Here is a 24,044-nt window from a genome sequence, read left to right on the forward strand (position 1 = left end):
TGCTCATCCCTTCTCACATGGGCCATTCTCTTCACGTCGTCTGATCGTTCCTAGTTCTGTCACACGTGCACCTGCGCGCACAGCTTCAAAACCAGAAGACAGCACCACCAACAAGTCGTCGGGCTGTAGCTGGGGGCTGGGCTCGGGCCTTCCCTCCATGTTCTAGGAGCTGGCCACAGGAAACGTCGCACCCCGTCTGTGCGCCGCCCTAGCGGGCCTGGGCCACCGGTGACCCTGTTGCACAGTGTGCCCTCTGTCCACACCACACACCGGTCAGCGTGTCTGTGTCCCCTCAGCACAGGCTCAGCCCGACACTTCAGTGTGGTCTCTGATGAGCCCTTCGTTTTGACGTGACCCAGTTCCCCAGCTTTACCTTTTGTGGTCGGTGCTGTTCGTGGTCTGACGACCCTGCGTGAAGGTCTCGGAGAGGCTCACGCACACACATCGACTCACTGTCCATTCGCCCTTGAGCGTAAACCTGCACTCAGCCCGGACCCCGTCTTTGGGAACAGTCAAGATGGCTGGCCAGGTTCGGGTGTTTGCCACAGAGCTGTGCTGTTGCTCCAGGACAGGCCCGCCAGCCTCCCGTCCAGGTGCCCACGGTGGGGGCTCAGACACCACTCTGCTACACTTGCCTGGTCTGCCTCAACTTCCCCACCTTTCTTCAAGGGTGTTTTCCCCTTCCCGGCCCTCCGTGTTCCTGGGCACTGTGCCTCCTTCCACTGGGCACCCGAGCCTGTAACATTTGGTGGTTTTCCCCACCCTCAGCAAAACGGGGCCTGTCCAAACACAGTCCTCTGCCCTCGCTGGAAGCAGACCCCATCTGTTCTAAAGTGTATATTTTTTTTTTTAATTTTTTTTAACGTTTGTTTATTTTTGAGAGAGAGAGAGAGACAGAGCATGAATGAGGGAGGGGCAGAGAGAGGGGGAGACACAGAATCGGAAGCAGGCTCCAGGCTCTGAGCCATCAGCCCAGAGCCCGATGCGGGGCTCGAACTCACGGACCGCGAGATTGTGACCCGGGCTGAAGTCGGACGCTTAACCGACTGAGCCACCCAGGCGCCCCTAAAGTGTATATTTTTTAATTATACTTTCATTATAGAAAAAAATGGAAAATATAAAAATCTCTCATAACTTCGCCACCAAGTAACACGCACTGTTGGCATTTTGCAACGTGCCCATCAGGCTTCGTCTGTACGGGAACATTTCCATGGGTGGCACGGCACAATCACCTACAAGCTCTTCTGTAACTCGCTTGTTCTTGCTCAGCACTTCATCCCTAACGTCTCCTGTGCTTGTAATAGGTGGGCTCCGTGCACATTTAACGGAGACGGGCAGTGGACTGGGAGGCCAGACTCTGGCTTTCTGAACTGTTTCCCGACATTGGACATTCTGGCTCCATTTAGTTTTTCGAAATTAGAAATAACCCCGTTGGATTTTGGTCTTTCTACACATCTCTACGCCCGGCACGTGTTGTTCGAGCCTTGGGCACGCTCGTTTTTCTGGCTCCGAATATCAGCGCCACATCACTGCCGGAGCATACACACGACCCGGCCTCCCACTAAGTGCATCCGAGCCTCTTTCCACGGCGTCGGGGGGCACTGGGCACTCACCCCTCATCCTTCGCAGTCCGGCCAGTGGCGCAGCTTTTGGACGGTCGTGGAGGCTGACGGAGTCCGTGTCTCCTAGAGTCTGGGGCCTCCCCGAGGAGACACGCGGGTGTCTGCTGCCACAGTCTCTGTCGGTCTGTTGGCTCTTCGTACACATTTGTGCCGCATTTTATAGACGCCACCTGCTCGCGGAGGCCACGGATCCCTTCCGCAGCTGGCAAGTCTTGTTTGTCTCGCCTGCGGTTTGGTGTGATCTGGTAGAATTGAAAGTCCACTGGACAGTGATCGTGTCTTCCTCCTGGGACGGCACCTGGCACAGAGGTCCCAACAAATCCTTGCTGAAGGAGGGAATCCAGACATTTTTATAGTCAGATCAGTTCATCCTTTCCGTCAGGGCTCCCATCCTTAGTGCGGGCTCAGGAAGTCCTTCCCTGTGCCAAGATCACACCGGCGCCTTTTTGTTCTTCTGATACGTTCAGTTTCCTTAAGTCTCCCTCACAAACTGCCTGAACGCGTTTCCTTGCGGGCCACCAGATGGGGACGTGCCACGTCCCCCCTTGCACGCAGCTTCCTTTGTCGAACCTGTTTCTCTCTGACCTCCAAGGCTGCCCTCGTCATGGAAACACTGTGGCCTTCACACTTGGGGTGCCTGCTGGGCCTCCCGTCTCATTTCTCCGGGCCAGCCTCAGTTCACACTGTTCTGTCACGTGGGGGGGTGGGTTGCTGTGTTGGGAAGCTCCACCCCTTATTCGTCCTCCTTTTTAAAAAGTTCTTTGCTACTTTCAAGTATTTAATTCTTCCAGATAAACTGAGGAATCATTTGGACAAATTCCTTCCAAAAACAGCACCGGGATTTCTAGTTCAATGGCATTACATTTACGTGCTGACTTACAGGGAGACGAACATCGTGACCTTCTCTTGCCACTGCTCACACTTTCAGATCTTTTGTGTCCTGAGTGAGGCTTGGTGGTTGGCATCGCATGGGCCCCCACACGGGGAAGCCGTCTCTTCGGGGGTGGTCTGTAACCGGCTGGTTCCGGGGAACAGACAGCCGGCCCTCATCCTGAATGCAGAGGGAAGGGTGACAGGTCTTGGCTTCAGAAAGAGAACCTATGTCATGTTTACGGCTTCCTCCTGTTTCCATGTGAGAGACATCAAAAGTCACACGTTGGATTTTAGCTGAGGTGTATGTGGCATTGCAGAAATGACCGCCCTCCTCCCGACAGGGAGACCTCTGCTGGCCGGCTTCCCAGCGTCAAAGCACCGTTGCATCCCGGGAGCACCCTTCCTCGGTCACAGGACAATTTCTTGTCTGTGCTTTGGGTTTGATTGGATAGTATTTTATTTGGGAGTTACTTCAGTGAGTCACTTAGACCGTGAGCAGCCCGTTGGGTTTTTCTCTGAAACTAACTTTGTCAGGTTTTGGTACCAGGTTTATAAAGCGAACTGTCCATTTCCCTTTTTGATAATGAAAATGCTCAACATTTTTTCCTGTGCTTGACTTTCAGCTAATAGTGCTGGACCCACCGGTGAGTAGTTCGGTGCCCTGCGGCCCACAGCTCGCCCACCTGGGTGGCAGGTGCCGTGGCCTGGGGATCCCCATGCCCCCTGTAGCCCCTGGTAGTCAGCAGAGATTTGCCCAGCACAGGGCTTCCGAGGCACCTGTGTTGTGCTGCAGGCGCGGGCTCTGCCGGCCCCGGGCTCACTCCACACGCCCGCCTCTTCTCCCGCCACAGGTAGAAGAGGGCGAGAGCGAGCGGTCGGTTCCACACTGTTTCACCATTTGTGCAGCTCAGAAAACAGTCGTGGTGGCAGCCAGGTAAGAATGTTCCACTGTGCACCCAGCGGCCCGGGGCGGTGGGGTAGGGCGGGGGAGTGCTTCCCTGGCACGAGCGAGGTCGTTGTGGGGCGCGTGCCCCCTTGAGCCCTGCTTCAGTTATGTGACCAGAGAGCAGGTTCTCCTGTGGTGGGAAGCGAGTGACCTTTGAGAATGTCCCCACGGAGCGGCCACGGTGCTGTTGAGCTGCCTCGACCAGGGGCAGCCCACGTGGTTAGTGGCACTTAGGTGCCCTCAAGTCGGGAGGGGCCCGGCCTCCACCTGCCCCCACGGCCGAGCCACTTCCCCCAAATCACCCCAGTGTGAAGGAGGCCTGAGCTCAAAGGTGAGCAGGCGGCTCACTGCCCTGTAGGGGCCGGGGGTCCCTGGCCCCTTCCAGAGGGGAGGCGTTTCTCCTCCCGGGAGGGCACCTGGCTCTGGGCTTCCACCCCGTCGTCACCGTGTCACGGCTGACGTCAGAGAGCACAGGACACTTAATGCCCCACCAGGAAGCCGTGGCAGCTTAATCATGAACCAGGAACGGGTCTGGTAGTTCAGCGGCAGAGACTTGAAAGTTCTGGTTTCGGGAATAAAGTGTCCCTGGAGAAGCCCCCCCTCCAGGCCCTTCACCTCCCAGGGGGGTGCGGCCCTCGGACCTTCAGTCAGAGAAGCCGGCACAGCAGGGAGCCCCTGGTGGCCTGGGTCCTGTGATCCGGGCGCTGAGCCTCGGCCCTCCCCCACCAGCACCCGCCTGGAAAAGGAGAAGTGGATATGTGACCTGAACACTGCCATCGACGTGGCCAAGAGCGGGGGTGACCCGTCCCTGGTGCTGCCGGGTAGCGTGCTCTGCGCTCCTCCCTGCAGTGAGTTCCGGCCGGGACGCCCCCTCGGGGACCCCGCTGCACCTAAGCTTCCCTACAGATCCCTTTTCTTGGTCACAGGCCTCCTGCCGGCCCACAGGCTCTCCCTCCACAGAGAACGGTCCAGGCACCCCGAACACCAGGGGGGAGGTTGGGAGGGGCGCGGGGAGGGGCCACGAGCTCTCCTGGCAGAAGCGCCGCGTGACTGCTCTCCGCCCATTGCTGACCCGGGCTGCAGGCTCCCCTCGTCCCCCAGTCCAGAGCACTGGACCAAAAGCAGCCCCCACCCCCGCCCTACTTGCCCCGTGCTCCCGTTTCCCTCTGAGCAGAGGGCCGACTCCTTCCCCAGGGTCCTCTGAGGAGGTCTCTCCGGAGCAAGAGTCCGAAGACACTCATGGCGTCCACGGGTCCCTGGAGGGGCAGGGCCAGCACCGGGCCAACACCACAGTGCACGTGTGCTGGTACCGGAACACCAGCGTCTCCAGAGCCGACCAGAGCGCGGCCGTTGAGGTACGGTGGCCCCAAGCGCCCTCTGCTTGCGCTGGCTACAGGGGAGGAGGGCTGGACCGGGCAGAGCAGGGGGCCACCAGGCTGCGGGCTGACCGTGACCATCAGGGCTTGTGCAGGCCCACGAGATTAGTTCCGTGTGGGAGGATCTGGGCGGACGGCGTCCCTGGGGTTCTCCGGAAAGGGCGGTCTCGTGGGGGCTGCCGCCTCCCCTCCCACCTCCTTCACCCGGAGCGGCCACTTCGCACTCCAGCCCTTCGGCCCCCAGGCCGCCTCCCATTCGCTATGGGTTTTGGGCTCCTGTCGTACCTGAGGCAGAACCAAGTGAGGAAGCCGTCAGAGCCCCGGGCTCCCCCGTCAGCTGGGGCCCGAAAGGTAGGGCCCACAGAAAGGGCAGAGCACCGCCAGCACGCCAGGCCCCACGAGCCCGGGGCGAGGAGTGCGGGCTGAAGGCCCGCACGGTGACGGCGTCCCTGCAGGGCCCTCGTGAGCACAGTCAGGGTTACAAGGGAGAGGCGGGGCCACTGGCCACAGGGGCCATCCTGGGTCAGGACGCCACGCTCAGGGCCAGGCCGTCTCGTTGGGACTGTGCTAACTTGACTCCACGTGGCCTGTCACAGCATCGGGTTTATGAGGGTCATGGCTGGGGAGGTTATAAACAGGGAAAAGAAACTTCGTGTCCTTCTACTTAGCGCCCGGGACCTCACCCCCCACATCTGTAAACATCCTTCTGTCAGACTATGAACAGACTGACGACCCAGAGCCCTGGCGAAGGAAGCTGCCGCTCAGGAAAGTGTAGTCAAGGCCACAGCCAAGAAAGCCCTCGGGGGCCGATGCGCGCTTCGGGGTAGCAGGTGCTGCTCCGGGACAGAGTCCCAGGACCCTAACCAGTACCGGTGTCTTTCTTTCCCATAGAACCAGCTTTCAGGGTATCTGCTGAGAAAATTCAAAAACAGTAACGGCTGGCAGAAGCTCTGGGTGGTTTTCACCAACTTCTGTTTGTTCTTCTACAAAACTCATCAGGTAAAGGTGCTGGACAGAGCCGGGGCGGGGAGGCGGCTGTGCCCGTGGCGCTGGCAGACAGCGGCCCCTGCTCCTAGCACAGGAGAGCACGGCCTCCTGGCTCCTCCGCCCGCTCCCACGGGGCATTCAGTCCCGACGGGGAGAGTGGGTTGGGCGGTGGTCGCAGGGCGGTGGGGGGGGGGGGGGGGGGGGGAGGGGAGGGGGCGCACCCGCCGAGCCGCATGCCACCTTGCAGGACGACTACCCCCTGGCCAGCCTCCCGCTGCTGGGCTACAGTGTCAGCGTCCCCAAGGAGGCCGACTGCGTCCACAAGGAGCACGTCTTCAAGCTCCAGTTCAAGTCCCACGTCTACTTCTTCCGGGCTGAGAGCAAGTACACGTTTGAGAGGTAATCCTGTGGCAGGCGGCCATGGTCAGCCGCTGTCCCCGCGGGTCTCCTGTTGTTACAGAGGGTGCCGGAGACAGGCGCTCTGAGCCCTGGAGATTAGGGCTGGGTGCCACCTCCAGAATGGCTGGCTGGCCTGTTCGCTCCGTGCCTGGGGTTGCCCCTGGGGAGTTATTTGAGCACAAGGCCACTGGTGTGACCAGGGCACACCCTGAAATCCGAGCGAGCGAGCATCTTGGGAGCTTCTGACGGCCCAGCCTCTTTTCCAGGTGGATGGAGGTGATCGAGAGAGCCAGCAGCTCACCCGGGAGGGCCGGGCGCCCCGAGGACGAGGCGTGAAGCCCGCCCTGACCGAGGAGGGCAGAACCAAGGAGCAGAGCAGGGTCAGCACATCCCCCGTGACTGCGGGTCCCGTCTTCCCGACGGCGCAGGGGTGGCTGTGGTCTCCTCGGGTCCCCGGCGTAGGATAGGTGGGGTAGGACAGCATGGGGACGCCTCACAGTGACCTCTGGGAGGGTCGTCATCCCGAGACCCAGTGGGCACCAGGAAGGACACACAAGGAAAAAGGCGGGCCCGGCTCAGGGATGGTGGCCGCACCCCACGCTCCCCTGCCCTCTCCTCTTCCAGAGCAGCGCCCCGCCGAGGACCGGCCCGGAACAGGAACCAGGGTGGGCCCCACAGCTGCACGCCAGGTGACACGTGTCCGCGCAAGTCCAGCAGAAGCCACTCTGGGGCCCGCCCCACAGACCTCTGGAGGAGAGGACACCAAAGTTCCCACCTGGCCCCGGGAGGGCAAGGGCCTAGAGTTTCTCGGTTCCCCAGGGTTTCCTCACAAATCAAAGTAAATGGACACAGGCTCTGTTAGTCTGTCCATGCAGACGTGCGTGCGGTCCAAGATAAAGAGTTTCTCCCCTGCTCTCCTGCCAGCGGGCCACAGGGTCACCCTGTGCCATGATAAGGACTCAGAAGCCAGAACCGGGGCCCCTGCCCACCACCGGCATCTGTCCGATTCAGGTTTTTATTGAAAGTGGCCCGAGCCTCTCGATGTTCTATGAAAACTAACACCTTAACCTCAGAACATTTAGGGAAGCAGGAAGTTCATTTTCTTTAAAAAAAAAAAAAAAAAAAAAATCCTGGCCGAAACGAGTCCTTGGGAGACACGGTAATGCGACACGAAGCAAACCTGGGCCCGGCGCGGCCTCGGTGGGCCCCAGGCAGGGGAGGAGGCAGGGCTGCCCCGACAGTCTCTGCTCCTCGTGCCACGTGGTCGCAGGTCGGTGCTCCGCTGCCAAGAGGGGACGTGGAAGAGGGACCCTCTGCGCGGGTGGGGGGCGGTGACCCGGCAGTGAGGCCCACGTGGCCACGACAGCACAGGGGGCTCCACACAAAGGCCCTTCTCCCCACTTCTCAAGCAGCAGCGCCTTCAGCGGGATGACGTCAGGTGGTTTCTGTTGTGGGAAAACCTGCGGAGCGGGAGAGACGCGGTCACTCCCGGCCAGGAGGGGCGCGGCCCCGGACAGGGTGGGGGCTCCGGGATGCCGAGGGAGGGGGTGACCCGCGTTCTGACCCGAGCCTCTGAGCACAGCCCGCCGGGGGCCACGAGGGCCGCAGCCTCTCCTCGCAGGCCCCGAGGCTCCAGAGGAGAGAAAAAGAGAAGCCGACGCAGACAAGGCCGGCGCCCCGGGCCTCACCTCTGCACCCGTTCCACCAGGTGCGCCATCAGCTTGTCCGAGATGCCAGGGCAGGACTCCTCGGCCAGGCTGAAGGCGTTCTCGAGCTCCTCCAGCGCCCCCACGCCTCCGCCGCTCTGCCTGTGCTTCTCCTTGAGCTGTGGAGAGACCACCGGGAGCCTGACCGGAACTGCCGACCCCGGGGCCCTCGGCTCTGACGCTCCCACAAGGAAGCTCCCGCGGAAGGCTTCCCGGCCCCTCGCTGTGACCTGCGTTTGCGGGACCCCAGCCGTCGGTCCACCGCAGAGCTAGGGTGGGCCGGGTCCCCCGGGGTTCCTGGGATTGCTGCTTAGGCCAAACCCGGGGCTCCCGCAAAGACAGATGCTGCCCCACCCCCACGCCTGAGGGAATCTCCCAACTCCGTTCTCGAGAGGGGTCTCTAATGGCCTCTCACCGTCACGCTACAGTGGGTCGGGCTAACCACGTGGCTTCCTCCCAAGGGTCACAGAAACCCCGTGCCTCAGGCCCCACAAACTTGAGAGAACAGCCCAGAAACCCCCCCAGTGCGCGGCACAGCCAGATCAAGGCATCCTGACCCTGGGCCCCACCACCACCGGGGGCTGTGAGAACCAGATGGAGGCATCACCGCCCTGGGGATTAGAAGCAGGTCACCCGGGTCCCCTGCCACACCCCTCACAGAAACTACAAGGGTGCCCCCTAGCACACCCCGTCCAGCGGCCTCCACCTCAGGCCCCGCCCACAGAATCAGGCCCCACGGGGGGCCCCGACCACCTGGATGAGGCTATGCTTCCCCACCAACCTCCCCACACACACGCCATCACACACGGTGCAGGGGCTCCAGCAGCCCAGGGCCCCACCCCTCCACTCTACACATTCCAAGCGGCCCAGGGCGCTATAACCCCAGCCCTCCTGTGACACTGGCTGCCTCCCTCCCCAGTGTGGGGACGTGTCCCAGGAGCTGAGCCCAAGCTCCTGGTCCATGGCCCGACAGTACCGCTCTTGCCACCTGCTCCTCCCCAACCTCCTCCCCTGAATATCAGGCCCCTCCAGGTGGGAGCTCTCCCGCCTCTACCCATTGCCCCCCAGCGGATACCCAAGGGCCCACTTGCCTCAGGAAGGCTCTCAGCACCCCGTTCCTCCCTCTCTGGGCCTGCGGTGGGAACTGGGCCCCTGACCTACTGCCAGCCCCAAGTCCAGGGTGTGGGGGTCCTTGGGGTGCTATCGACCCCCCAGTGGTAGGTGACATGCAGGGTCGCATGACCCTTGAGGCCTCCCTGCCCTGGGCCCGACATCCAGCACTGAGAACTGAACCTCCCAGGCTCTGTCTCAACAGATGACCATCCCATGCGTTTGCAGTTCAAAATAAAAGTCACAGGAGTTTTCGATCAAAGCCATCCTGAGACCCCAAACCACCACAGCAGGGGGAGAACTTGGGGAGGTCACATTAAAGTACTTTCTCCCGGCCGCTTCTGCTTTGCTCAGAAAGCCTGGCCCCCAGGTCCAGGTCCAACCACAATGGGCTTCAAGGGGCCCAGAAGCCCCACACGTGGGGGGCGGGGGGGGGGGGGGGGCTGGCCAGCACACTTCCTGATAAACCTCAAGGTCACAACGTGGGGACAGCGTATGCAGGGAAGCACGATAGCCTCCTGCCCCAGGGGACCCCCTGACCTGGCCCTTACCTCTCCAAAGACAGGCCGGACCAGCGTGGACAGGCACTGGGACCTCGGCTGCCTCTTGGCGGGCTCCGCAGACTGCCAAGTCAAAGCCCCGGCAGGGTGATGAGAGCGAGTGTGCCCCAGGGTCAGGCGTGCCCCGTCCCCCTCCCAGCTTTCTGACCTCCTTAAAAGGTGCAGCCCGTGAGGTGTCCAGGCCTGGGTGCCTGCCCCCCACCCCCCAGCCAGGTCAGACCTTCTGGGAGCCGTGCAGGGCTGTGCCCTTGTGCACCTTGCTGTGGGGGCTCGGCCGGATGGTGGGGGGGAACGTCCAGAGGGGGCCCTGCTCTCCATCCTCAGTGTCTCCGTCACTACAGTGGAAGGTGAGAAGGGTCGTGAGGAGCATGGGGGCTGGGATTTGGGGGTCCCAAGGCCCACACCTGCCCTTAGTCTCCCCATTGATTTTGGAGACAACCTCATGGCCCTAAATGTCGAGTAGGCCCGCCCTGGGGCCCTAGGGGCCCATTGACCCCCCACGGCACAAGGCCCACGGCCATCAGGGGGCGTGACCCCCAGAAGGGCCCTTACATGTCGGAGTCCTCGGAGCTGGACTCCTCGCCATGCCCCTCCGACTTCCAGCGCTTGTAGCGGTCAATGAGCTCAGTGAGGAAGGAGGTCTTCTTGGTGTAGCGGGTGATGAACTTGTGCTTCAGCAGCTCCTTGGCAGTGGGCCGCTGCCGAAGGAAGGGCACAGGTCAGCGGACGCCAGGGACAGCTGAGCTCTGCCTTTACACTCCCGGAGCTCACGGCTCCCCCCGGGGACCAGAGGGACGAGGCCACCAGCAGGCTGGGGTGGAACACATCCCCCTCCACACCAGGTAAACACCCGCCTCGAGCTCCCCCAGACCTCAGCCCCTGGCCAGGGTCCGCTCTGGATCAGGAGGCGATCGGGGCTGGGCGAGGCTGGGCGCAAGGAAGGGGCCTCAGGCCCCGTCCCCTCCCACGGGGCCGTTCTCTGGGGCCCGGTCCCAGAGCCGCCCCTACCGCCTTCAGCCGCTCAGGCCTCCTCCCGGCCCACCCCACAGAGCCAGGGCCCCAGCGGCCAGGGTGAGACAGGCCTTACGAATCGGGGGTCTTTGTTGAGGCAGGCTTCCACAAACTCCTTGAAAGGCTTGCTGTGGTGGCCCTCCAGGGTGGGCGGGCTATTCTTGGGAATCAGGAACAAGACACGCATGGGGTGGAGGTCAGAGTTCGGAGGCTCGCCCTTGGCCAGCTCGATGGCCGTGATGCCCAACGACCAGATGTCAGCCTGGACAGAGACCCATACAGGACTGTTGCCGCCGGGGGGGCCCCAAGCCACGTGGCGGCCCCCCTGCCGCCCGCTGCACCCACCTTGAAGTCGTAGGCCGACTGCTTGATGACCTCGGGTGCCATCCAGAAGGGGGTGCCCACAAACGTGTTCCTCTTGATCTGTGTGTCTGTGAGCTGCCCCGCCACACCAAAGTCAGCCAGCTTCACGTCACCCTGCTCTGAGAGCAGCACGTTGGCGGCTGCTCGACACAGGACGGTAGGGGGTCACCCTCAGCGCCGCGCAGGGCCCCTCCCCCTGCACACAGCTGCCTGAGGAAGCACAGGGCTACCTGGGGACGCCAGCAGGTCTGGCTCAGGGACCTTAGCTCTCCTCGGCACCCGGCAGGCCAGGCACCCAGGACCACGTGCACAGCCGGGGGGTGGCTGCGGGAGGGGCCCGCCTGGGCACGAGGTCCAGGCCTTCCCAGAGTGTGCCTTATATGACAAACCCCAAGAACAGAGCCGCCACCCTTTTCTCCCGAACGGCAAAGCAGGCAGAGGTGACTCTGGCCCTCGCCCTCACACCCCCGGCTGCCCTTGGCAGGGCCGGCTCCCACGGTGGGGCCGCTGTAGCACACACTGGGCGCTCAGGAGACCACGAGCAAAAATCCACACGTCTGCTTTAATCAGGTCCCTTCCGACCCGAGGAGCAGAGGTGGTGTCCCCATCGTACGGGCACAACATACTCGGAAAGTTCTGTTACTGGCAGCATCTTCAGGAACAGAGCAAGACGGCACCGCTCGGCGTCGGACGGCCCAAGGGAGTTCAGGCCAGAAGCGCCGAACTACAAGGGTCCCCACATCCCAGACCCCCCAGCACCGCCAGCCGCACACCCCTCGCAGCGACCTCCACCTCGCACCCTGGCGCTTCTAGGGTCTGGAGGGGACGGGGACGAGGGACAGGGGGCGCGCCCCCGGGGACCTTTGATGTCTCGGTGGATCTTGCGCTCCGAGTGCAAGTAGTCCAGGCCCTTCAGGATCTCCCGCAGGATGGTGGCGATGTACGTCTCCTCCAGGGGCCCGGGTTTCAGCTGCAGGCAGAGAAGGGACGGCAGGGCCTCAGGCACCCCCACCGGCACACGCCAATCCCAGCCCCACGGCCGCAGCGTCCACCAGGGGACAAGTGGACTTCAGATGCTGAGTCAGGTGGGAGTGGGGGAGGCTGTCTCCAGACGGCATCTACCGCTCTCTCCGCTGGCGTGAAGGGGATCCCGGCCACTGCCGAGCCCACGTACCTGGGGGCGCTGACCCGCCTGCACCCACCAGCCCAGAACCCCTGGGAAACCAGCGGAAATGGACCCCAGTTCACTTCTGGGCTGAGAAGGCTCTGAGCACGCACCACACCGAAGCAGCCAAGGACCGGAGGCCCACAGGAGCCGGGGGTCCTCAGGCAGTGGGTCCAGGGCTGCTGCCCCAAGCCCCACAGCCACCTCCTGTGTCCACTCCTGCCCACGACAAGCCGCCCACTGCCGCAGCCTATGCCTCACCAGGTCCAACGCGGAGCCTCCGCCCAGATACTCCATGATGATCCACAGCTTCGTGCCCTGGGCCCAGAGAAACGCCCATGAGCTCAAGGCCACGGCCCCAAGACACACACACACTCCCCGGCAGGGGAGACTCAGGCCTCCAGCCCTCAGGAAGCCTCAGGGACCAACCCTCAGGGACCCACCGCAAAAAGGCCCCAGGGGCCCCTATCCAGCCCCCCTCCTGTCACAGCCCTGGTGTGTGTGTGTGTAGATGGACCCAGTGCTCAGGCCGGTGGCCAGGTCCCCCATGCCAGTACCCCAATGGAAACCAGGCTGCAGGCATGACATGTCCAGCCGGCACTCGGCCTGCGGGCACCTGCACCCAGGCGGCCCCCTGGGCGGGCCCCCAAGGGCAGAGCGGGAGATGGGCTCAAAGACGCTGTGCCGTGGGGCTGCCCTGGCCTGGGAGACGGCACAGCCAGGAAGTGAGACACCACGGCCACTTCAGAGCCAACTAGGTCGCATTCATGTCCTACATGCCTACCTGGCCCTCGGGACTGTAGTTTCTTGAGTGCCCTCATCCTTCAGACCCAGCCTGTCCCCACCGTCCCCATGTGGGGGCAGACCCAGCCCGGGCCTCCCGAGCAGGTACAGGGACTTTCTGCCTCTCTGGAGGCAGCCTGGGTGGGGGGCGGCGGTCACGGGCATCTACCCAAGCGCAGGCCTGGCATGGAGCGAGCCCCCACCCCACAGGCACCTTCAGGTAGGAGCCGAAGTAGCGGGTGATGTAGGGACTGTCACACTGGCTGAGCACAGTGATTTCCTGCTGGATGTCCTCGATCTCATCCTCGGCCTCCTCCAGGTCGATGATCTTGATGGCCACCACCTCCTTGGTGCGGTTGTCGATGCCCTTGTATACCTCCCCAAAGGAGCCCTTGCCGATACGGTCGAGCTTGGTGAAGAGCTCCTCGGGGTCCACGCGTGAGTGCTGTAGAGACACGGAGCAGGCAGACTGAGGGTGACCCTGCTGGAGGAGGTGGCAATCCCCAAAATGAGGAGCTAGGGAGCCCACCCACATTTTTTTTTTAAGTTTACGCTTTTTAAATAATCTCTACACCCACTGTGGGACTTGAACTCACAACCCCAAGATCAAGAGTTGCGGTCTTCTGACTGAGCCGGCCAGGCACCGCTCTCCTTGCTGCTTTTACCTCTTTGTTCAGGAAACCTAAACGTACCCTCCCCACAAAGGAGCACAGAGGCCCCCGCAGCAGCCAAGGGACCAGGCTGTGGAGCAGGTGGAGAGACCGTGAAGGTCATGCCCTACCTGCCCACACCCCACACGTGGACACATGGGGAGGGCCAAGTGAGGCACAAGGACAAGTTTAAAGGGGATACGTGGGTAGGAAATGGGGATTTGGGGGCAGCGAGGCTATCCCATAGGATAGCAGGGACAGTGGGGACAGCACCGACGCAGTCTCGCGGACCAGGGGCCTAGTTCGCAAGAACGTACCCATGCCGCCTCTTCGTTTGTAACAAACACACCCCAGCTAGACTCGGGGGCGGGGGAGGGAGGTACCGGCGCGCTAGGTTCCCCGGACCCCCCCGAACTCCTCCTGAGCAAGAGTCTATGGCGTCAGCCGGTTCTCCCTGCACACCTGGGAGCCACACCCCCCGGAAATGGCTTCCCTTCTGGTCCCCAAATCAGTCCTCAAGACAGCTCCACCCTCACACCAGCGGGGAGTTGAAAACTGATGCTGTCTTGGATGCTTAATCCTGGATATTCAAGTACCACGCAAAACCAGCGCACTGTCCTGTCCTCGGACTTCAATTCAAAGCCTGAAAAAGAGCGCCCAGAGGTCTGAGCACCAGGGCGCGGCCGGCAGAGGGGCGCCCGCCCGCCCGCCCGCTCGCGGGCGGACACTCACACGCCTGACACTGCCCTTCCACACGTCAGGGGCTGAGATGGCGCTCAGCCTTCGGGGGGCTGCCCGAAGGAGGCAACACCCCTGCGCACGTGGCCCCCCGGGCTCCCGAGAACAGCACTCTCTTGGGAACGCCAAGCCACTGTGTCCTCAGAGAGCCAGCAGCAGTCCACACAGCCCCAGAGCGACGCAGGGGGCCAGGAGGGTGGGAGCCTAGCGTCTTGTCCAGGCAGAGGCAGAAAGGGTTTTCCAAGGCCCCGAGACTCGGATCCACCAGGAGGTGCCTCCCGGCACAGAGGCCGCTGCCACAGCCCCAGCACCACCGGCAACAGAGCATCTTGGTGCCGGGTACACGAGGGAGAAAAGTACAGCTTCCCGTGCCTCATCGGCCCGAGGGACGGCCCATCCTGCGGTGGGTGGGCGCCCCCGGTCCCGAGCAGAGCCCTCCACGCATGGACTCGGCACACACACGGGGCCCACCTTGGGCTCACCCCCAGCAAAGCTCCACGTCGGGCCTGACCGGCTCCAGACAGAGACAACGCGTCAACAGAAACTGCTAATTAGCCGCCTTCCCGAGGTGTGCGACCGGGAGGGAGGGGGCAGCACGCAGGCCCACAGGTGAGCAGCCCTGATTCCGAGCACCCGGAGAGCCAGGACAGCAGGGGCCATCGGGTGCCAGGAGCCCCGCAGGACAGCAGATGGAGCGGGGCCTGGCCGGGACCAAGGGGCAGAGCAGCACTTCAGCACAGTCCCCACAGACGGGGCGGGCTGGGCCAGGCACCACCCACACGCTGGCCCAGCTGGTTCAGGAACGTGGCCCTCCTCGCTTCCTCACCAGAACCAGCAGCCCAGTCCCCAAGCCAGTGCGTGTAGAGGACAAGGCGCAGCGGGTGCACGCGGTCAAGTTACCACCGAGTCCCCAAGCCAAGGCTGAAGGCTTCAGCAGGACACAGAGCTGAGCGCCACTCGGGTCCCTCGGGCCCAACCGCCGGGCATCTCCATTCCTGCCGCGCGTGTCAAGAAAACCAGGACAGGTTAGGCATGTGGCCGCGAGTTGCAGCCAGTCGGCTGTGTTCAGGAAGGGGGTGGCGCGGATCACGTGGCCAGAACCCACCCCCACCCGAAAGAAAGGCCCGGCAGGGCACCTGCGCCATCCCGCCAACCCCCGGCCCCACACGCGACCCCACATGCGACCGGCCGGCAGCCGGACAAGAACACCTTCCTGCCGGAGGGCCTTCTCCGCGAGCGGGTGGGGGACCTCGCTGTTCCCTGGCTGCCGCGGTGGGTCATGGTCTGGGACACGGCCCCTCCCGGACCTGCTCCTTCCGCATCTGCCCAAACAGCACCTTCCCAGAGGCTCTTGCCATCGACTCAGCCGTCACCGCCTATTCGGTGCCAGGGGCGGCAGTCCACCAGACCGCCAGCCTGTCCCCTGCCCCAGAAGGGCTGGCACAGCCCTGCAGGACACCCCACGACGGCTGTCCAGTAACTCCAGTCCAGCTGGTGCCCTGACCTCGTGTCCTCTGTCGCCGAAGAGAGTCCCTCTCCTAAGGTGCCCTGAGAGAAGAGCTGGAGGAGGTGGGACGGACAGCAGGCAGAACCAATCAGCGGGTCCCCTTCCCACCCTCAGGCAATTGCTGGCAACACGTCCTCCAGCTCTGCTCCCCTCAGCCCTGCTGAGAACACCGCGGCCCTCTCCACGCAGGGCCAGCAACCCAACAAGGGAAACCCCCAGACGGGGCACTCAGACCCCCACTGCCCGGGAGAACACGGTGGACCCTAAGCCAGAGTTCCTGGCTTGGCAAGGAAGGCGGGGAGCCGCAACCCCCGACTCTCATACTCCTTGAGTCCCCCCCGACTGCAGGCCAGTCAACTCAGCAGACAGTGTGACACGTGCACATGCCTGGCTGCGAGCCTGACACTACAAGAATGTCACAGGGCCCACCTGTTCCCAGCCCTGCCGGGAGAAGGAAAGGCAAGTAGCTCCTGGGTCTGGGGGCCTCGGGCTGCTTTTCCAGCCGATGCTGTAACAGCTCAAAAGCTCGACTGGCTCTGGGGGTTGACACCCTTGTCCTCCAACCCTGAGGCTGCCAGGTCTGTGGCCGCTGCCTGGCAGCGTGTCTGCTGTTAATGTCACCTCACGAAATGAGGGGAGCGAAGCCATCCCCACCCACCACACGACAGGTGGCAGCACAGGAACAAGCCGGGGGGGGGGGGGGGGGGGAGATGAGGAGGGTGGGAGGGCAGGCTGTGGGGGAGCACAGCCTACTGCCCCATGCAGGGACTGCCCCACGGAGCCACAGTGACAACTGTCTCAAGAGAAAATGATACACTGACAGGCTCCCTGCCACTGGCCTCTGAAAGGACAAAGGGGGCTTCGTTCCTGAGGGGTCCCTTCTCCCCGTCTGATCTGGACGCCGAGGGCCGACACGAAGCACCGACCGCACACGGGGACGGGGGCAGCTCAGGGCTCCGATTTCCGGGAGCCACGGAAACTACTCCCACAGCTTTTTTTCCTTCCTGTATTCTAAGAGGGAAAAGAAGAATGGTAAAGGGTATTTCTGATTCATTGGGAGAAACAATGAAGCCGTGACGACAGACACATCCTGCCATCGGATTGCAGGACGGTTGGGAGCGTCACCCCAGGTAGACTTGGATTCGAAGCCTCGATCTGCCACTTTCTAGCCGACTAACATCTCTAAGCACCGAGTTTTTAAACCCAGGGTGACGACGGCACCTGTGTGGTGAGGCTGAGGGGAACCACGAGAGCTACACACGCAAAAGGCTTAGCGCAGAGAGACTGGCGGCAAGTGCTCTATAAACGTTTACTGAACGAGTAAATGTCACCCAGACAAAGTGTTTTGTTTTTTTTCCAAATCAATTCTTCTTTCTAACCCGCACCTTTCTAACCGCCTCTCTCAAGTTTGACAATGAATGTCAAAGCCCTTCACACATGGGTTTGGGGCTTCCTGTGCACTTGGAGCTGCAGCCGTGGAACTTACAAGGTGAGCTTCGATACAGTCACTTCACGATCACCGGCTTGGTTCTCCGGTGCTTTCTCTGCAGCTTCTGCCACTCACCAGCAGCAGGATGGGGGGCGGGGCGGGGTAAGGCAAGGGAGGCTCTTTCTGGGTGCAAAATGTACCCTGCGGCTCTTGAAAATAAGCTCGAGGCCGAGTTTTCTCTGCGCACCAGTAATGTGACTTACCAGACAGAAATGTCAAAGCCTAGAGAGGAATCTGCTAGCCCCATTCGGCATCAACCAGCGAGGCTCGGTTCCCATCTGTGGCCACAGCTGGTGCAGGACGCGCCGCTCGATGGGAGCCCCACAGGCTTCCCCGTCCACACCTTCCCGGGGGGCAGATGCCAGCGGAGGGGGGCTAACGGGCCATTCCATCGCCCTGCAGCAGCCAGCCCACTGAGGACACGACCACACCGCCAGCACCTAGGAAAAGTCTCCTTCGTGCTGCCTCCATCGCCCTTGTTTTGAGACAACAAAACGGGGAGGGGAACCAACCACAAGCCCCCACGCTGGCTGCCGCCACCACGTCCCAGCAGCAGCAGCCGGTCCTGGAGCCGGGCAGACTCCGGCCGGATGTGGGGGGTCCCCCAGAGCCCGCCGGTGACGCCGCAAAGTGGTTCGGGTGGGGAAGCACAAGAACCTTGCAGGCAGGCACTTCCGGCCCAGGTGACGCGCTCCTAGAGCAGCCTTCCCAAGAAACCACGACAGAAACACACTGGGGCCCTCAGCTCTCCCGACACACCAAGTCACCCGAGGCGGCTTCATCGCGCCCCCAGGGAGGGGACCCCCAGCCTCTGCCACAGCCCGGCATGCCCCCGGCCCGGCCCCGGGACCCCGCAAACGCAGCCACCCAGGTTCCCAGACAAACCCACCGGCGCCGCCCGGCCCCGCTCTGCTCCCAAGGTCAGCCTCCGCACACCCTCCACTCCGGGCTTCTATTCTGAGAAGTCTGCGCGCATCTGCCCCCCCAAAACCCGCACCAGCCGCCCCGAGGCAGCAGCCCCTCTGCACTGCCCCCTCCTCGGGGTCCCCGGAGGAGCGGGGTCCTCAGCGGGCGGCTCTCCTGAAAGCCCAGGCGCTGTTCAGGTGACACGCTCGTGGGTGAAATAAACGTCTTCCCGGGACGCGGCGGTCGGCGCTCCCACGTGCGGGGGCGGGGCAGGCACGCTGCCGCACACCCCCCATCCTGGAACCAGCCTTACCTGGTTGGCGAAGCCCCTGAGGTGAGCCATGTCTGCGATGCCCTCAGACCATCGGCTGCAACCCCACGAGGCCCCTAGATCCCGCCTCGAGGCTCCGGAAGCCGGCTCCCTCGCTTCAGTCAACTGGAAGGACAGCAGGCGCGCTCGATGCTGGTGCTGCTCGGGGTACACGGGGCTCCCCGGGGCCAGGCGCCCCCACCCGTCTCGTTCCTTGATGGCCTCACCAAGCGGGGCCCCCTTCTTAGCCTCTCCCGCCCGCGCTCTGGCCTTCGACCCTCCACCGCTACTCCCCCCCCCGCAGCCCAGGGCCGGGTCCCCGAGCCCCTTCACGCCCCTCACACACACACCTCCCCCCCCCCCTCACCAGCGCTGAGCCCCGCCCCCAGTGCCCTACCCCACCCCGAACCCCACCTCCAGCGTCCTCTCCCCCCTCCCCGCGCCCTGCCCCCACCGCCAAGCCCCGCCCCCAGTTCCCTCAGCGCCCTCCACTCGCCCCACGGTCCGTAACTGCCCGACACCCCCCACCGCCCGGCCCCCTCCCCAACCGCCGCAGGCGCGGGCCCACCCGGCAGCGCGCCCACCTCCGGGGGGCTCCATCCCGGCCTCCCCCGGCCCGCTCCTCAGTGCCCACGAAGGCTCCCACCCGCAGCCTCCTCTCGCCCGGGGAACGCCCGGACCTCCAGCCCGCGAAGGAGTGGCAGTGGCGGCGGCGACCGGAGAAAGCCCAGCGGCGGCGACGGCGAGGGCGGTGCGCGGTGTCGTGGCCCGGCGCGGGGCTCTCTGGGACACCGAGTCCCGCCGCTCGCTCCGCGCTCGGGTGCCCGCCGGCTCTGGACTACAAGTCCCGGCAAGCCACGGGGCAGGGCGGTGTCGCGGGGCTCGCCGGGACTCGGAGTCGGGCTTCCTGAGCGGCTCTACACTACGTCTCCCAGCAGGCCGCGGGCCGGGCCGGGGCGGGGCCGGGGCCAGGAGGGGGTCCTGCGGCCGGGGGTTAGGGGGGCCCTTGGGCATGCGTCCTCCCACCCGTGGACTCGCTCCCCTTCCCGCCCACCCGGTCCCCGTCTGCTTCCTCCATTACCCCCGCCACCCCCTTTGCGTCCTCCCTCCCAGTCCCGTCCATCCCCCTCCGGCCTTCCTCTCCCTTCCCCTCCTCTCTTCCCCTCTCTATCCTCCCTCCTGGTGGTCCCTCCCACCCACCTCCCCGCTCTCTGCTCTCCCTCCTCCCTCCTCCCTCCTCCCCTCCGCCTTGGAGGGCTTTCGCCGATGCCCTGTTTTGGAGACCCTGCCCAGTGCAGCAACTCAAGTAACCGTGGAGGGTGGGATGGAGAAACAAAATGTGACGTAGCAAAGCCGTGGAATACTAGTCAGCCTGAAAAAGGACATTCTGACAGCTGCGACAACATGGATGAACCTGGAGGGCATTATGCCACGTAACAGAAGCCAGATACAGAAGACCAATTATTTCATGGGTCCACATACGTGGAGTCCCTAGAGGGGGAAGATTTACGCAGAGTAGACGGTGGGTGCCAGGGTCCGGGGGAGGGGAAATGGGGGGAGTTACTGTTTAATCGACACAGAGTCTGTCTCACAAAATAAAGAGTTCTGGAGATTGAGTGCACAACAATGCTAATGTACTTACAACTTTTAAGATGGTAAATTTTATGTGTGTTATGTCACAATTTAAAGTAAATAAAATACAATAAAATAGAAAAGGAATTACGTTCTGACACGTGTTACAACATGAACTTTTAAAAGCATTATGCAGGGGCTCCTGGGTGGCTGGTCAGTTAAGCATCCCAATCTTGATGAAGTCAAGTCCAAGTTCTGTGTTGGGTGGTGTGTTCAAGTCCCAAGTCCACACCCAGCATGGAGCCTATTTAAAATAGAACAAACAACAACAAACACATTACGCAGGGGACATACGCCGGTCACAAGAGGCAAATACTGCATGATTGCACTTACCTAAGGCATGGAGAATAGGCCAATTCAAAAGACAAAGTCAAATACAGGTTTCCAGGGGCCGAGGAGGGGAACAGGGAATCATTACTTAATAGGGACAGAGTTTCTGTTTGGGGTGATTTTTAAAAAGTCCTGGAAATAGTGGTGATGATTACACAACATCGTGAATTTGTTAATCCCACTGAATTGTACACTGTATAGTCTATGTTATGTGTATTTAATTTTTTAAAGTTTATTTTTGAGAGAGAGCGAGATAGCGCAAGTGGGGGAGGAGCAGAGACAGAGGGAGACAGAGAATCTCAAGCAGGCTCCACCCTGTCAGTACGGAGCCCTATGCAGGGCTTGAACTCAGGAAACTGAGATCGTGACCTGAGTTGAAACCAAGAGTCATACGCTTAACTGACTGAGCCATCCAGGCGCCCCTACGTTACGTGCATTTTAACGCAAAGAAAGAAAAGCAGTGATAAAGTGAATGTCAACAAATTTTTTAAATTTTGCTTTCAGAAAGATACTGTTGAGAGAAGGAAAAGACATGCTACAAGGCTGGGGGAAAAAACTGCAAAGCACATATCCAAATACATACGTACATACATACATACGGATGTATGTACGTGAAATATGTATTTATACTATACACATACTATACAACGTATATACACAGAGCTCTCCAAACTCAACAGTTAGAAAACAACCCAATTAAAAAAAATTGAGAACAGACTTGAATAGACACTTCATTAAAGGGGGTGGTGAGGAGCACCTGGGTGGCTCAGTCGGTTGGGCGTCCAACCCTTGACTTCGGCTCAGGTCATGATCTCATGGTTCGTGGGTTGGAACCCTGAGTTGGGCTCTACACTGACAGTGCAGACCCTACTTAGGGTTCTCTGTCTCTCTCTCTGTCTCTCTCTCTCTCTGCCCCTCCCCTGCTCATTCTATCTCATAAATAAATACATAATTGATTAAGATGGGTGAATGGCAGTAGCACGTGAACAGATGCTTTACGTCATTAACTATCAGGGAAATGCAAACAAAACCATAGCGAGGTACTGTTACATGCCTGTTAGAATGGCTAAAATCAAAGGTACTGATAATAGGGAGTTTCCAGTTCTGGCACTGAAAGTCCCACATCCCTGGAAACCCCTCTGCCTGAGGCAGAGCTGAACAGTTGGTCATTCAGGAGGAGGATGAAAACCCGGAACTCTCATACATCCTACACGGTGCGAATGCAAAATGGCACCACCGCTCTGGACAACATCTGGATGGTTGCTTCTCTCTCTTTAGGCCTCTCCCAGCCTCCGTGGCCTTGAATGATCCCACTGGCCCAGTGCCCCGGGCTCTGGGTCAGAGTTCTGCAGGGGCCCCCTGTTCTGGGGCCCCAGGGGTGGGACAAGGCGGGCCAGAAGCTTCTGCTCTAACGTGCATGCTCTCCTGGCCAATGTCAGGGTCAAATGGACTCATCTTGGGAGGGCTGCAGAAGCTCACGCCGTCCAAAGAGGCAGGGGCAGTGTTGGGCGAGGGGGAGGCACCAGAACCGCCCCCTGGGTGGGAGGGGACTGAGCCGTCTGGGGGCTTCACCTTGCCCCTGGTAGTAGGTCCCAGAGGGGAATCCCCAGGCTTCTCAGACCCTAAACCAGGCAAGGATGAGAGGGTGCAGAGCTCACGGCGCGGGGGGGGGGGGGGGGGGGGGGGCGTGGGGACGGCCTCACCGCCCCTCCTTGGGACCCAGGCTGTCGTGGGAGGAGGGTGTGGATGGCTGAGCCGGCCCCTAGGGGCTCCTGTGTCATCCAGAGGCGCCCATCAGCCTGGATCCCGGAGTCCAGGGGTTCAAGAGAATGGAGAAGGGGAGGGTGTTCCCTAGGCCGAGGACAATGCCTCCCACTGGTGACTGTGGACGGGAGGCAGCACTCAGGCAGCGGGTGTCACAGGGCCACAGGGGTGTCCTGGGATGTCTGGGCAACCGAGAGACTGCCGGGAGAGTACCCCGCACGGGCAGATGGCATGGCCGCCGGGCTTGGGTGTAGGATGGAACCGGCATGGGGAGCACCCAGTTCCACACAGGCCCTGGGCTCCCTGGGCTCTGCACCTCCGCCTCCCATCCCGCTCTCCGCCCACCAGGCTCTGCGCCTTCAAGTGCGACCCCCAGGAAGCCTCACTTTCCAGCCGTGACCTGGCACCCACTGCCACCACCAGGAAAGCCACTGAGAAGGGCAGGAGTGTCCTGTCCACGCCCGTCTGTGGACGAGGCCGACGGCTCCTGGAGGGCGGTGGAGGATTCCAGCCGTGGGACGGAAGAGATGCCACGGACACATGCTCAGGGATGGCGTTAAGTGAAAAACCAGTTTAAAATTTTTTTTTAATGGTTACTTATTTTTGAGAGAGAGACAGAGCGGGAGCCGGGGAGGGGCAGAGAGAGAGGGAGACACAGAACCCGAAGCAGCTCCAGGCTCCGAGCCGTCAGCACAGAACCGGCCGCGGGGCTCGAACCCACGGACCGCAAGAAGTCCGACGCTTAGCCGACTGAGCTACCCCGGCGCTGCGAAAAACCAGGTTTTAGAACTACACGCTAATTGTGTATACACATGGGGACTATTTTGAACTGACAGGATATGGGGACTGGACACAGCCATGTGGATCTTAAGTCTTATTTTATTTGCTATCCTAACTTTCCAGGTCCAGTAGACTTCAGTGACCAGATTTTACTCCTGTATTCAGAAAAACAGCCTTATCTGTGTCTGCTGGCTGACTTTGAAATCTCAGAACAATGAGGATTGTTTCCAAACAACACATTCAAGGCCTCAGGATCTCAGGAAGGAGGTTAAGGTAGAAGAAAACTCACTCCCCTCAGGGCAAAAACAAACAAACAAAACACGAAGTCTGGACTGGAGGTAAAGGGCCCACGACGACAGGGCTCAGGTGACTTCCTGGGCCTGCCCGGACCTGCTCCCCGGCCCACTAGGCGGCAGGGTGGGAGCCCCGGCTGGCCCTGGGGAGGTGACGGCCCCCAACCGCAGCCTCGAGGATCCTCAGGCTCTCCTGGGTCGAGGTCTCCTCCACCCTCACAGACAGCAAATCTTCACCTTCTAAGACTGACTTGAAGTTCCGGAAACATCTAAACCCAGTTTGGTGAAGACTGGTGCATTCAGGTGCCTCCGTATTAGCCAGCAGCCTCTGCCTCCCGCCCAGCTTCCCAGTCACCAGCAGCCAGTACAGCCTCTCTAGACACACCCTGGGTCGTGTCAGGCTCCGGACCAAAAAAGTGCTGCTTTGCCCAGTGCCCACCGGGCAAGCTCAGACTCGGATGGGTTCAGATCCTGGCAGTGGGGTTCGGGGGCGGGCGGCGGGGGGAACAATGCTGTCCTGCATAATATTACCCAGGTGCAGAGCTTTAAAAAACGCCCCCTCCTGCTGACCCGGCAACACCACCTCCAGGCATCAGCACTGAAGAAATCGAGAGGCGCGGGGCACCTGGGGGGTCAGTCAGCTAAGCGTCTGGCTCTTGATCTCGGCTCAGGTCGTGATCTCACGGTTCGTGGGATGGAGCCCTGCATCGGGCTCTGCACAGGCAGCAAGGAGCCTGCTTGGGA

General features: G+C 61.6%; 2 protein-coding genes and 1 long non-coding RNA gene across 8 annotated transcripts in view; 1 reads left to right on the top strand and 2 right to left on the bottom strand.

Moving 5' to 3' along the window:
* Window positions 1-7,351, top strand: part of FARP2 (FERM, ARH/RhoGEF and pleckstrin domain protein 2) — a 104,371-nt gene extending 97,020 nt beyond the window's left edge. For 2 of the 6 annotated variants that reach the window (XM_053216100.1, XM_053216101.1), the window contains exons 22-28: window positions 3,119-3,429; window positions 4,171-4,289; window positions 4,636-4,796; window positions 5,709-5,816; window positions 6,052-6,203; window positions 6,470-6,535; window positions 6,830-7,351. In XM_053216100.1, the coding sequence (XP_053072075.1) occupies window positions 3,119-3,429; window positions 4,171-4,289; window positions 4,636-4,796; window positions 5,709-5,816; window positions 6,052-6,203; window positions 6,470-6,535; window positions 6,830-6,896 (984 nt within the window). In that variant the 3' untranslated portion in view covers window positions 6,897-7,351. Of the gene's footprint in view, window positions 1-3,118; window positions 3,430-4,170; window positions 4,290-4,635; window positions 4,797-5,485; window positions 5,618-5,708; window positions 5,817-6,051; window positions 6,204-6,469; window positions 6,584-6,827 lie in introns of those variants that run through there. The other 4 variants (XM_053216103.1, XM_053216102.1, XM_053216104.1 and 1 more) reach the window with 4 other exon arrangements.
* LOC128314167 (uncharacterized) lies at window positions 841-5,490 on the bottom strand. Its single transcript, XR_008295682.1, has 2 exons — window positions 5,103-5,490; window positions 841-3,571 (listed from the first exon to the last, which is right to left on the bottom strand). It is a non-coding gene; the product is annotated as an uncharacterized LOC128314167 (long non-coding RNA).
* On the bottom strand, window positions 7,314-19,287 carry STK25 (serine/threonine kinase 25). Its single transcript, XM_027045491.2, is given in 14 exon segments — window positions 7,314-7,663; window positions 7,892-8,028; window positions 9,571-9,642; window positions 9,800-9,834; window positions 9,837-9,880; window positions 9,882-9,914; window positions 10,132-10,277; window positions 10,667-10,852; window positions 10,936-11,093; window positions 11,815-11,923; window positions 12,380-12,436; window positions 13,116-13,346; window positions 18,505-18,627; window positions 19,148-19,287. Coding segments are annotated over 13 exon segments (1,278 nt in total). The 5' UTR covers window positions 18,535-18,627; window positions 19,148-19,287; the 3' UTR covers window positions 7,314-7,623.
* Between the last annotated feature and the right edge of the window lie 4,757 nt (window positions 19,288-24,044).

This window comes from Acinonyx jubatus, chromosome C1, assembly GCF_027475565.1.
Source record: "Acinonyx jubatus isolate Ajub_Pintada_27869175 chromosome C1, VMU_Ajub_asm_v1.0, whole genome shotgun sequence".
Classification (NCBI taxonomy): domain Eukaryota; kingdom Metazoa; phylum Chordata; class Mammalia; order Carnivora; family Felidae; genus Acinonyx; species Acinonyx jubatus.